This window comes from Ctenopharyngodon idella, chromosome 11 (genome assembly GCF_019924925.1).
Source record: "Ctenopharyngodon idella isolate HZGC_01 chromosome 11, HZGC01, whole genome shotgun sequence".
NCBI lineage: Eukaryota > Metazoa > Chordata > Actinopteri > Cypriniformes > Xenocyprididae > Ctenopharyngodon > Ctenopharyngodon idella.
In genome coordinates this window covers 6,554,283-6,567,881 of record NC_067230.1, presented here as the reverse complement: position 1 = coordinate 6,567,881, position 13,599 = coordinate 6,554,283, and the positions used below count along the sequence as shown (strand labels likewise).

Sequence of the window (13,599 nt, the reverse complement as noted above, 5' to 3'; positions counted from 1 at the left end):
TTGTCACATGATCCTTCAGAAATCATTGATTTGCTGATTTGAAGCAATAATTATTATCGATGCTGAAAACATTTGAAACCGTGATATTTCATTTGTAACATAATAAATGTCTTTACTTTCACTTTTGATCAATTTAATGCATCCTGATTCTATAAATGTATTAATTTCTTTCATCTTACTGACACCAAACTTTTGAACCAAAGAAAATTCCCTTCCAAACTTTTTTTGTATTTGCATAAACCAAATAATCTTTTTCTGAATGAAGTTCTGCCCTGTTTGGCAAAAACCTTAATTTGAAACCCAAAGAAGCCTTGTGACTATTTCTATAAGTAGCGACTCTACCTTTTGTCTCCCTTTGTTCCACTTTGGCTTTCCCCTCTTTCTTTAAATTCAGTCTTTTTTTCCATTATCTCACCACCCTCAGATACCAGCTCAGTCCTGTCAGCTGGTATCTGTCTTGTCTATGCTTACTCATGCTGTCTTACTCATGTTTTCATGCTGGTGTTTTGTTTTCAGTCCTCTTTCTTTCATTTTTTCTGGCATCAAATTATTATTATTATTTTTTTAACATTATAGCATATTTGATTATTATATCTTAAAATATACAACTGGTTTTTACTGTACTGTAAAAACATAGATTGTCACGGTGATATTTTGGAAAGGCTTGTCTTTTTACTCCAACAATAATTGTCATACACTCTGGCACTGTGCCAGAGGGCAAAACCATCAATCTCAACCAAGTTTTGTTTCTAACTCTCAGCAGAAAATGAGTTGATAGTAATCTATAAAAATGCTAGAGGCATCATAAATGGAATTATCATTATGCACCACATATTTAGTATCTGAAACCCAGTGAAGCTAATGTTTAGGCGGCTGCACTTTATTTTACAGTACGTGCATTTAGGTGTACTTACAGTGTACTTACCTAAGAAAGTACTGGGTAATATAAGGTAACCACATGGGTTAAGGTTAGGTTTAGAGGTAGGTTCAGGTTTGGTACCTAGTTATTACCCAGTTATTGCAATTACTATAATAAGTTCACAGTATGTACATGGTGAACAGGACTGTAAAATAAAGTGCTACTGTTTAGGCATAAGTTATTAATAAATATCCTATTTAAGGGACATTTAATCCAAAAATTTGCCCGACATTATTTAGCAGGGTTCAATTTAAAATTTCTATTCTATTTTACCTTTTCATTTTATTCCTTTTTTTTTTTTTTGGTTTAAAAGAAAGATCAAATATCATATAGCAATGTAATGTCATGTCATTTTAGTTTGCAAGTAAAGCTCATTTTAATTCAGTAAAGAAATAAACTGTTTTGACCTGCTTCACAGATTCAAAGTCCTTAATGTCTGCGAAAGAGGAAGATGGCATCCTCACAATAAACAGAAGGAGAGGAGCCATCAAACAGGCCAAGGTTCACTTCATCAAGAACCACGAGTTCACAGCCACCTTCTTCAAACAGCCCACCTTCTGCTCGGTCTGCAGGGAGTTTGTGTGGTTAGTAAATAAATAAATGCATTAAAGAAAAACTGTAATACAGATGTGCTTTTATTGCACAGTAATCATCCCACATCTAATAGCTTACACATAGTAACAGTAAAATATACTTGTGTTAACTAGAGAATACTTTTGTCACCATTCATCGCCACCATGATCCTAGTGTTTTTTAGGTGGTTGCCAGGGTTTCCTTTTTTCCATATTGCTATGTGGTTGCTAAGGCATTTATAAGTAGTTGCTTTCTAATTTAAAAGAGACCAATTCTTATAATATTAAATATGATATTCTGAACTGGTCCCTACTAGAGATGACTTAGCCATCGCTACAAAACACACATGACTTGATTGCTAAAATATCAGAGAAAACAATTCTCAGTTGGGTGTACGGTAATCTCCATTTTACATATAAGGATTTATTAGTAATATTTTACAAGGGCACAGCGGTATTTCACCTGGTCCCATGTATTAGCAACAGCAGTGTCTGTTAATGGATAGTGGTTCGTGATCTAGGCTGCGAAAGCAAAGTTTGCAGGTTCAATACCAAATTGGAATGACCCAGAAACCAGAGAATTACTGAGATTACAATGCAGCTCTGATGTGCCCTTAAGCAAGGTACTTCTCAGTCAAAGTGACGCATCCTCTAATTGGCGTACTATAACAGGTTAGTCCAGGGAGATGGGATCCAGCGAGATTAGTCATTTTGACTAAAAAAAAACGCTTCATAAATTGCCAGTAACTGCATGACTAACATTAGACAATTAAAAAATATATTTCATCACTATTAGAAATCTGAAATGATTCTAAATTTTTCCTCATGTGGGCATAAGAAAGTAATTGCTGTAAGTAATCAGAAGCGTCTGGCAGCAATAATCTTGGCGTTTGTGTTTGTAAGTCATAGTATTGGATAGCATCTGTGTTTGTGTGCGCAAGCGCGCTTGGACTTTCCTCTGATATTTCAGCCGCCTCAGCAGAGTCCCTCGGGCTGTCTCCTTCCTGTGCAGCATGAGACAGATTGCTGTGCTTTAGTGCTTTGTTCACGCTGTGTATATAAATTTACTGTATATGTGTTGGAGAGAGTCAGCGCTCTAAATTCTCCCTAATAAGGGTTTCAAATTTATACCATTTGTGTACTAACAGTCTATTATCACCTGCTGTGTAGAAATATCATTAATCCAACACTTTTTTTTTTTTTTTTTGCATTATAGGGGTCTTAACAAGCAGGGCTACAAGTGTAGGCGTAAGTATCTTCACAGCTTTTGTGATCTATTGTAGACACTCCCATCTGTTTCTTAGTAAGAACACACATACTATACTATGCATGCTAGTAGATTTGTGCTTTGAACAAGAAAATCAGTCATATAATGTTACATTTTGACCTGTTTTTTCTGTTTGGCACATAAATCATCCTCCGATGTGGAATTAACATAATGGGCTCTTTTGAAGTCTGTTTTTAATAAGATATTTTGTACCATTAAATTAATCAGAAGGCAATTTGCTCACAATACACCTTGCACTTTTCCAGAATGTAATGCGGCCATTCACAAGAAGTGCATTGATAAGATCATTGGGAGATGCACAGGAACAGCAACCAACAGTCGAGATACAGTGGTAAGCTTTAGAGTCCTGAATCTCTGACATAGAATCACACTTGATCTTCAACAAGGGGTCCGGGACCATGAGAGGGTCCGAAGCAGTTCTGTAGGGGGTTGGTCTGTCAGTTGTTAATTGATCTAAAGCTAATTTTTTTTAAAAATATGAAAGCAGTATTTATCAAAACAAAACTTACTGTTGATGCAATATTAATTTAATTTAATTTATATAATATATATATTGTATAAACCTAGTGTGTGTATATCTATACACACACTACCAGTTTAAAAGTTTGGGATAAAGTAAGATTTTTAAGAAATTAATACTATTATTCATGAAGGATACATTAAAGACAATTACAATGTTACAAAACATTTCTATTTCAAATAAATGCTGTTCTTTTGAACTTTGTCATCATCAAAGAAACCTGAAAAAATTCATAATGGTTTCCACAAAATTATAAAGCAGCACTGTTTTCAGCATAGATAACAATAAGAGATGTTTTTTGAGCAGTAAATCAGCATATTAGAATGGTCTCTGAAATGTCATGTGACCGTGAAGACTGTAGAAGACTGTAATGTAATGATGCTGAAAATTGTGCTTTGCCAACACAAGAATGAATGACATTTTAAAATATATTACAATAATAAATAGAAATAGATTCTCGATAAATTCTATAATAGAAAACTTTTATTTTAAATTGTAATAATATTTCACAATATTACTGTTTTTTTGTTTTGTTTTTTTACTGTATTTTTGATCAAATAAATGCAGCCTTGATGAGCTGGATTTAAAAAAACTCATCAAAAAAATCATAATGATTCCAAATGTTTTAACAAATTGTTATTCCTTTTGTAAATAAATATTATATATGATACAGTATATGATTATGTTATGGCTTTGCACTGTAAATATCATAAAGTATGTATCTCTCTGATGCCTGCTTAACTGTTTTGGGCATAATGGTCAAATTTTAACAAGGACTTGGAGAGAAAAAAAAAAAAAACACTTGCCGTTCCAAAGGGCTGTTATTTTGCCTTCTTATAACCAGTTGATCACACTTAACATCTCGGCAAAGTTTTTAGCAATACTTTGGTCTGGAGTCTCTGATTACAGTAGTCCTAGTGGGCAGTTCTGAGGTCCATGAGGCTATCAGAACCATTATGAGGCGTTTTAGATGTTGCATCTGTGCCCACGAACATTTCAGTTCAGTCTGGTGATGACGGTTTCTTGATTTGCTGCAGTTTCAGAAGGAGCGCTTTAAGATTGACATGCCACATCGCTTCAAGACCCATAACTACATGAGTCCGACCTTCTGCGACCACTGTGGGAGTCTGCTGTGGGGAATGGTCAAACAAGGCCTCAAGTGTGAAGGTAAGGAAGATTTTATTGATGTTTGTCTCTTATTTGTTTTTCCCTTTGTTTCACAATGTCTTTGTCTCTTTCTCTGTTTTTAATATCTAATGTAACTAACTCTCTCTGTTCAGAATGTAGTATGAACATCCATCATAAATGCCAGACCAAGGTTGCCAACCTCTGCGGAATCAACCAGAAGCTCCTGGCTGAGGCTTTGACTCAAGTTAGCCTGGTAAGTGATTCAACCAGTTGCCCTGGCTCTTTTTCAAGACATCTGCAATAACGTTTGCATTTTATAAATCTAAAAGATCATGTGTTTTTCATGTGTGGAATTATGTTTGACATGTTCTCTGTATTATTAGTATGTAACAAACTCCCAGAAATAAAGCAGACAAAATCTGACATGCTTATTATTTTCATTTACTGTGTTTAGAAATCTTCCACAAAGCGTCCAGATCCCACTCTGTCAGAAATTGGAATCTATCAAGCCATAGATAAAAACATGCCAGTGGACCCTAGTGGTGAGTTTCCATCACTGCATATTCCCTGAGGCATTATTGCTCCCTTTAGCTTTGATACATTTCATTAGATTAGCTTTGGTTTTAATTAAATAGACATTGGCTGTAAAACATATTAAGACAATTATATCACATTTAAAAATTGTATACATTTAATTTAATTAGGAAATATAAAGTTTTTCTCATTTCTAATGTCTTTTCTGTGCCAATTTTGCAATGACTTTCATCAAGCCGGTGATTTTTAGCGGATATGATGTCACTTTTTCTCAAATTCATTTTCTGTGGCAGCAGAATCTTAATAAAAACATGAATAACCAATGAAAAGGATATTGTTTCAGTGAGATACTTTTATAGTTTTTATTCATAATTTGAATTAGTTTTTAATCTTTATATTTTCTGTTTTCGTTTTAATTGTAGTTTGTAAGTTGTAGTAATCTTGTTGAGTTTTTGTATTTCTTTTTTTTTATATGTCTATATAATTTTTGTAAAAAAAAAAAAAAAAATTACTCTGAGTTATTTTAGTACAATAAGTTAATCTAAATAAAAATGAGAAATATTGCCTTGGCATCTATCTGAAATTTAAAAAAAAGTTTTGTTTTTAATGTTTTATTTTATTTCAGTTAATGTTTATTTTATTGCAAACAACGGAAATGTTTTTTTTTATGGTTTGTTTTATTTCACTTGTGGTTATTAATGTGTGGACATTGGCATATTTGTGTCTATAAGTGTTAGCGGCAGCCTCTCAGTATGGCAAACTATGGGATGATACGACCCCTGCCCCTCCCAGCAACACCATCCCATCCCGCGTCTCCATGAGCAACTTTGTGTTCCATAAGGTCCTGGGCAAAGGCAGCTTTGGAAAGGTAAGAAACACACAGTGTACAGATTTCTGCATTTAATTATTATGAAGTCCAGTCTCTAAACAGTTCTCATGTCCTGTTAGGTGTTGCTGGCCGAGCTCAAAGGAAAGGGAGAATATTTTGCTGTAAAGGCCCTGAAGAAAGATGTTGTGCTTATGGATGATGATGTGGAGTGCACAATGGTAGAAAAAAGAGTGTTAGCATTAGCATGGGAAAACCCTTTTCTTACACACCTCTTCTGCACCTTTCAGTCGAAGGTGAGTGTTCTTACAAGTAATAAAGTTACACGTACAATACTATTCAGAAGTTTGGGGTCACTAGTTATACTTTAATTACTAGTAATACTTTTATTCAGCAAGGATGCATTAAATGAATCAAAAGTGACAGTAAAGATATACAAATGAATTCTTTTTAAAATAAATGCTGTTCTTTTGAAATTTCTATTATCAAAGAGTCCTGAAAAAAATGTATGTCGGTTTCTACAGTGTTTTCACAAGCATAATAAGAAGAAATGTTTCTTGAGCAGTGAATCAGCATATTATAGTGATTTCTGAAGTGCCATGTGACACAGAAGACTGGAATAATGATGCTGAAAATTCAGCTTTGCCATCACAGGATTAAATTACATTTTAAAATATATTAAAATAGAAAACAGATATTTAAAATTGTAATAATATTTCACAATATTACAGTTTTTACGGTATTTTCCATCAAATAAATACAGCCTTGGTGAGCAGAAGAGACATAGTCAAAAATAAAAATCTTACCAACCCTGAACTTTTCAATGGCACTTTATACAAGGACGTACAAAGACACAGACTAGTATGCCCTAAATATTGTTGCAATGATTATCTAGAAGACTGTATTATGTCTATGTTTTATTATTATTATTATTATTATTATTATTTTGGAAGTGCTAAAAGTTCAAATGAATTAGAGATACTGAGGAATATGGAATGTGGTCCTACAAAGTGAGAACTTTTTCTGTCAGATGACGTAAATCAGAAGTTACAGCAAAGCAATTAGAACAATGCTTTGTTATCATTACCGTAATGTATGCTGAAGAACTAGTTCGCCCCTTTACACTTGCTATGTTTCCATGACTTAGCAGCATGTCAGCCTGCTTGGTATGTATGAGGGACAATGGGTTTGACATTAAACATTATGAGAATGGCATGGAATGTTGTAAACACATGAATGATGTAAATGACTTGTTTTATTTGAGAGCTTATACCATATTATGAATGATGGTATAACTTTGAGCAGATGGATATCTGTGTGTCTTTGCAAGATGGGAATGTATGGAGGGGAATTACACAAAAGGCTAATATGTGAAATTGCCTCGCAGTCAGTTTTGAATTTTTTTTTTCCTTTCTGTCAGGCTCATACAAATATCTAACCATGATAATTTGTTTGAGAATTTTGTGTTGTGGTCAATATATAGTCACAAATCACTGACTCTCAATAATGATGCTGATCTGTGTGTTTATCAATAGGAGCACTTATTCTTTGTGATGGAGTATCTGAATGGAGGAGATCTGATGTTCCACATTCAGGATAAGGGGCGTTTTGATTTGTACAGAGCCACGTGAGTGACATGCATTCTGCATTTTTTTTTTTTTTTTTTTTTTTATAGCATAAGCAAGTGTTTTGGTTAAATCTGTTTCCTGTCACAGGTTCTATTCTGCTGAAATCATCTGTGGACTACAGTACCTCCACTCTAAAGGCATTATATACAGGTGAGATCAATGTTCCTGTGGTCTGATGACTGTGGATTCTCTCAAAGAGCTGCTCCCTTAATCTGTCCCTTAATATTGAAGAAACTTTTATGATTATCTATCATCATGATAGATAGATAGATAGATAGATAGATAGATAGAAACTGTCATTCAAAAGTTTTTTTTTTTTTAAAGAAATTAATTATTATATTCAGCAGTGATGCATTAAATTAATCAAAAGTGACAGTAAAAACATTTTTAATCTTACAAAAGGTTTCTTTTTCAAATAAATGTTGTTCTTTTGACCTTTCTATTCATCATAGAATCCTGCAAAAATGTATCATGGTTTCCACAAAAATATTATTCAGCACAACTGTGAAATCATCATTAGAATGATTTCTGAAGGATCATGTGACACTGAAGTCTGGAGTAAAAGCTACTGAAAATTCAGCTTTGCCATCACAGGAATAAATTACATTTTAAAATATAGTCCCCTTGGAATTATAAGGCTCTATCTGACATTTTGGTCAGAATTGAGTTATTCACATATTCTTATTCTGTGACAACTTTAATTTTGTGTTACATTTTGGGACTTTTATTTAAAAAACAAAAAGATCTGTCTACAACGTTGAATGGAATCAACTCAAAAAATATCTCAGAACTGCTCAGAATTCAGATAGAACCTTATAATTCCAAGGGGACAATATATTACAATTGAAAATAATTGTTTTAAATTGGAATAATATTTTACAATATTACTCTTTTTACTGTTCTTTTGATCAAATAAATGCAGCCTTGGTGAGCAGAAGAGACTTCTTTCAAAAAAATTAAACAATCTTACCGACCACAAACTTTTGAGCCAAATAACTCTCATATGGACTTCATGTCTTTTTTTTTCTACCTAATTAGAGATTTAAAGTTGGACAATGTGATGCTGGACAAGGATGGACATATTAAGATTGCAGACTTTGGGATGTGCAAAGAGAACATGCTTGGAGAAAACAGAGCTACCACATTCTGTGGCACACCAGATTATATTGCTCCTGAGATCCTGCTGGGACAGAAATACAGTTTCTCTGTGGACTGGTGGTCATTCGGCGTGCTTCTCTACGAGATGTTGATTGGCCAGTCGCCGTTCCAGGGCGATGATGAGGACGAGCTGTTCGAGTCGATCCGCATGGATGTACCTCACTACCCACGATGGATTACCAAGGAGGCCAAAGACCTGCTGGAGAAAGTGAGTCTGACCCACTGATTTATCTTAATGAACGCCATCAGTATTGATGCTTTATGGAATCATTTGCTTACTTGTACTGGCCTGCCACCCTTGCAGGAAGTTTATGTTCTCAAAATTGAAATCTGTGCCTTTTACATTTTCACAGTTATTTGAGAGGGATCCCACCCGACGGCTTGGTGTTGTGGGAAATATCCGTGGACATGCTTTCTTCAAGACAATCAACTGGACTGCACTGGAGAAACGAGAGGTGTCTCCGCCATTCAAGCCAAAAGTGGTAAGATTCTGATTAGATTTGAACAAATGCTTGTGAAACTATTTACCCCACAAATGTGACAGATCAGCCAGGTTATAGATTATTCATTTATTAATCAGTGTTGTTATTGATAACTAAAATGAAAACTATTAAAAATGGTTTTCTTTTAAATATATATATACACAGTCAAACCAAAAATTATTCAGACGTTTTTGATATTTTTGATATATTTTTACTAGTGGGTGCAGGACACTATAGTTCATTTATGTAAGTGAGGATAGCAAAATAAAGTAAACTGTGACATAAAATTCTTCATACAGTGGACTACCAGTAAAATTTATAAAACTTTGGAACCAAAAATTATTCAGACACTTTGACCTGACCATGTTTTGCTTAAGTGTTGCTTAGGTGTTATCTGACATAATTAAGAACTTTGAGATCTTGTCATATTTTATTACCATTTTTTTTTTTAACTATAGTGAATAAACTGAACTAATGAATGAAATGTTCAAGGTGTCTGAATAAATTTTGGGTTGACTGTGTATATATATGTATATGTGTGTGTGTGTGTGTGTGTATATATATATATATATATATATATATATATATAATAAATTAGTTCTGGCCAAAAGTGATGTCTGGAAGGGAATATATTTTCGATTAAAACCATCAAAATATGAGGAAAATACATTTTTTAATCTTTTTTAAATATGAGGGAAGAACAAAACACTAAACTTAGTTAAGGTATTTATCTGACAAACTTATTTGTCAAAAAAATGCAAAGTACAGCTACAGGTTTAATTTTACTATGTAACATAATGCATAGAAAAACAAAAAGCTCACAGGAAAAAGCCTACATTGGCTACAACATAATAACTAAAATAATGTAAGTTTGCTTAAGTTGAAGTACTAAAATTACTAAAACTAAAATTAAAAATTAAAGCTAAATAGAAATATTTAAAAAAAAAAATGACAAAAGCACACAACAAAATTGCTAAAACTTGAACAAAAAAAAACCCCTAAAAATATAAAAATAAAGGCAAATTCAAAATGTGAATAAATACTTTAATAGTCTTTAAATAATACTTACTGCTATGAGGGCATTATTCATTTTATGACTGAATCTGATTCCTTGCTTGTAATGCAATATAAATGTAAATAATGCAAAGTGATGCAATGTGTGTTTATCAGCTTATTGCATATGGTGTAGGAATGTACTGAACAAATCAAATAGTAAAATATCTGTCATAAATGTTTAGCTAGTTTAGCAGTCAATGTTAAACTAATAACCTTTGCCTTATGATGACATTACAATAACAGGAAATCTCTTTTAAAGGGGTCATATCATGTCATGAGGAATCAGATTTTCCTTAATCTGTTGAGATAAGAGTTGGATTTACAATGGAAAAAATACTGTAACTTTCAGGGGGAAAAAACTTCCCAGTCCAAATGGAAAATGTATTCAGCAACTTTAACAAGTTACTGATGTCATACTGTAAATTGCCACACTTATAGTACACGTCAATAATGCCTTGACAGAAACTTGACCCGCCCAGTTATGGTACTATTATTCCTACTATTCCTATCTCCAGCATACTAATATTCCTAAACTGCAAAAGAACTAATGATAAAAGTAAAATGTGGGGAAATCTGACAAACCGTGAATTTTTTTTTTTTTTTTTTTTTTTTTTGCCTGTTCTTGGTCTTATTTGTTTATTCTGCTATTGCAATGTGGATAAAAACATCAGACATTGTGATCTTGTGATCTAGTCACCTACAAATGTGACTTCAGGATTATTTTCTGACATCTCTCTTCCTCTACTTGCAGAAATCCCCCAACGACTGTAGCAACTTTGACCGGGAGTTCCTCAGCGAGAAACCCCGTCTCTCTCAAAGCGACAAGAACCTGATTGACTCTATGGACCAGACTGCCTTTAATGGCTTCTCTTTCATTAACCCTAAAATGGACACCATTCTGGAGAAATGAGACATTTTGGCCAGGATCCTCTAAACCTGCCCCACTTCAATCACAAATGGCATACAGGAGCCAGGAGTTCAACCAGTGTTACACTTGGTGTACTTTCTGGATGGTGCAAATAGATAATGCTGTATTTATGTTGTCTTTAATTAAATGATCAAAACTTTGAATCAAAAGAACTTTAATGATGTACAATATTTGTTATTGTAATATCCCTAACATAGATATACATATACATGTTCATGTTCATGGGATTAAATAACAACCTTACTATCAGACACACATATTAACAGACAGAAAAAATTAACTTGAGAGAAAGGGACTGTATGTTGTAGACTGTATAATATGCTGGGACTTTGCAATTTGATTGAATAGTGGCCTTCTTAACACTCTTACGTTTCATTGTAAAACTCTCATATTAAGGTTCATTTGTGGGATGATTTGATCTTTTTTTGTATCTTTTCTTTATTGTTGATCTGAAACAAGTTTTACAGTGTAAGTTGTAAATTTATGATGCTGATTTTCCTAGTGTGAGCTGGCATAAGCTCTGCTGAGCTTACACAAAATAGTGTTTTTTCACTATGGATCTATAAATAATGGAAGTCTCGTGTAAGTGAACCTAAAACCTCTGCACTATGAAAACTTTAGAAATCTTCTTGCTAGACGTCTTGTTCATGCATAGGTTTACTTTTATGGTACTGTAATAGGTAGTATATATTGGTACAGAATATTGATGGGTGGAGGATATACATCTGAGCAAGTGAGAGTATAAATATATGTACTGTTATTTAATGTTGGTATGATACTGTATATAACAATATATGTATATTGTTCTGAACTGTTGTTGCTGTTACTGGAGGTAATATGCTCTTTTTTTTTTTACTGAATTTACTCATCAGAACTCAACACCATTAAAGGTTTCTTAAACTTTAATTTTGACTTTTGTCGTGTTGCGTTTGTGACAACTTCACCCACTATGAAGTTTTACCATAGTAATAATAGTTTCTGCCAAAATCCCATGTTACCGAGTAATCACTCAAAATGAATAAATAAAGTTTTAAGGAGATTACAGTTTAATTTCTGTTCAAAAACGTGTTGTATTGATCGTTTTTTTTCTAAGGAAGTGACAAGGAGGAGTTTGTTTAGTGTAGTTTGTGCTGAGCCATCATCAGAGAGCGTCACAGACGCTTAAACCAATTCGAAAAGATTGAAATTACTGCCATCTAGCGGATATGGATTTAAACTGCATGTTAAGCCTCTTTCGACCTAAAGATCCCGTAGCATTTCAGCAAATTCAGATCCAACGGTAATGTGCGTGACTAAAATGTACTTTTGATGCTAAAGTGTCTTAAAAGAAAAGCTGTTGGTGTATTTTACACCGAAGTGTCAACTATAAATGAAAGTGCAGCCTGTCTTGATTTCATGTGAACATTTTTACATGGCGGGTGTAAACAGTCACATGACCAGAGCTGTTTAATTTCAGTTTGTCCCTCTGAAAGATGTCTGGGTCAAAGCTCCATGGAAGGAAGCACGTAAACATGTTAGATGTAGATGTAACTGCATATAGTATTTAAAAGAGGTACTAATAATGTTACAATTTCTCTTTCTTTTATAAATCGTTCACAATACTACTTGAAAGCATGTCCGTTGTCACATGTGACCAGCGGGGAACCCATTTTAAATGCATAACTGATTGGTTGACATTATAAAACTGTATTTTTTTAAATATTCATTTATTTTTTTATTATCTTTTAATTTTTGCCTCAATTTCTTCATAGAAATATTAAATTATTCTACTTTTTCTTTCTTTTCACCTTTGTGGTCCACACTATATAGTTCTAAGCTAAAATTGCATATTTCTAAGCTAAAAAGCACATACTTTCATTTCTACAACTTTAACCATTGTTAGAAAAAACAGTTTGTTTCCTTTTGGCTATTCAGGATGAAAATGCATGTTCTTACTTAGCAGGGTAAAAGATAAATGTCTTAGAAAATAATTGACCAAAAAAATTGCATTATATAACAAAGATTACATAAGTGTGTAAACCAAGGTTTTTTAAAATAAATTAGTAAAAGCCTTTTCAGTTTGTTTCTTTTTTCCAGAGAGAAAATCCTTGTCTTATAAGATAAATAATTTTATCAGTACTTTATGAGGAAGAATGTCAGTCCCTGACATGGTAATCAAAGCTCATTCTTTTTTAAAACATATAACAAAATATGATGATTGTTTTTTATGTTTGTTTTGAAATGTTGACACAATAGACACCAGGCAGATTTTGTTCAAAACAGGCAAAGTTTTTGAATGAAATTGAAACATTTACCTTCAATATGCTATATAGGGATTAATCAATATGTTAAATCACTGTTTCCACATAGAATGATCTAGAAAGATTATTTACACAGGGGAACTGGCTGCTCAGCGTGGCGCAGTTGTGCGATAGATTTAGCTCTGTTTAATGGTACATTCTAGCCAATAGGACAAACACTTTCTGTACTGAACAAAACGGCAGTGAGGCTGGGCGGCAAATGTGGTATACCACAACATAGACTTCATTCCTTCCCACTAACTTAAATAAACCAGAATAAT

The 13,599-nt window shown here is 33.4% G+C and overlaps 1 protein-coding gene across 1 annotated transcript in view; it reads left to right on the top strand.

Moving 5' to 3' along the window:
* The window catches only part of prkcdb (protein kinase C, delta b), a 28,383-nt gene extending 16,438 nt beyond the window's left edge, over positions 1-11,945 (top strand). The window contains exons 4-16 of the mRNA XM_051911637.1: positions 1,338-1,503; positions 2,708-2,739; positions 3,025-3,110; positions 4,337-4,466; positions 4,580-4,680; positions 4,882-4,969; positions 5,693-5,829; positions 5,910-6,083; positions 7,323-7,414; positions 7,503-7,565; positions 8,454-8,781; positions 8,927-9,055; positions 10,863-11,945. Coding sequence (XP_051767597.1) covers positions 1,338-1,503; positions 2,708-2,739; positions 3,025-3,110; positions 4,337-4,466; positions 4,580-4,680; positions 4,882-4,969; positions 5,693-5,829; positions 5,910-6,083; positions 7,323-7,414; positions 7,503-7,565; positions 8,454-8,781; positions 8,927-9,055; positions 10,863-11,021 — 1,685 coding nt within the window. The 3' untranslated portion in view covers positions 11,022-11,945. The remainder of the gene's footprint in view (positions 1-1,337; positions 1,504-2,707; positions 2,740-3,024; positions 3,111-4,336; positions 4,467-4,579; positions 4,681-4,881; positions 4,970-5,692; positions 5,830-5,909; positions 6,084-7,322; positions 7,415-7,502; positions 7,566-8,453; positions 8,782-8,926; positions 9,056-10,862) is intronic.
* The last annotated feature ends 1,654 nt before the right edge of the window (positions 11,946-13,599 follow it).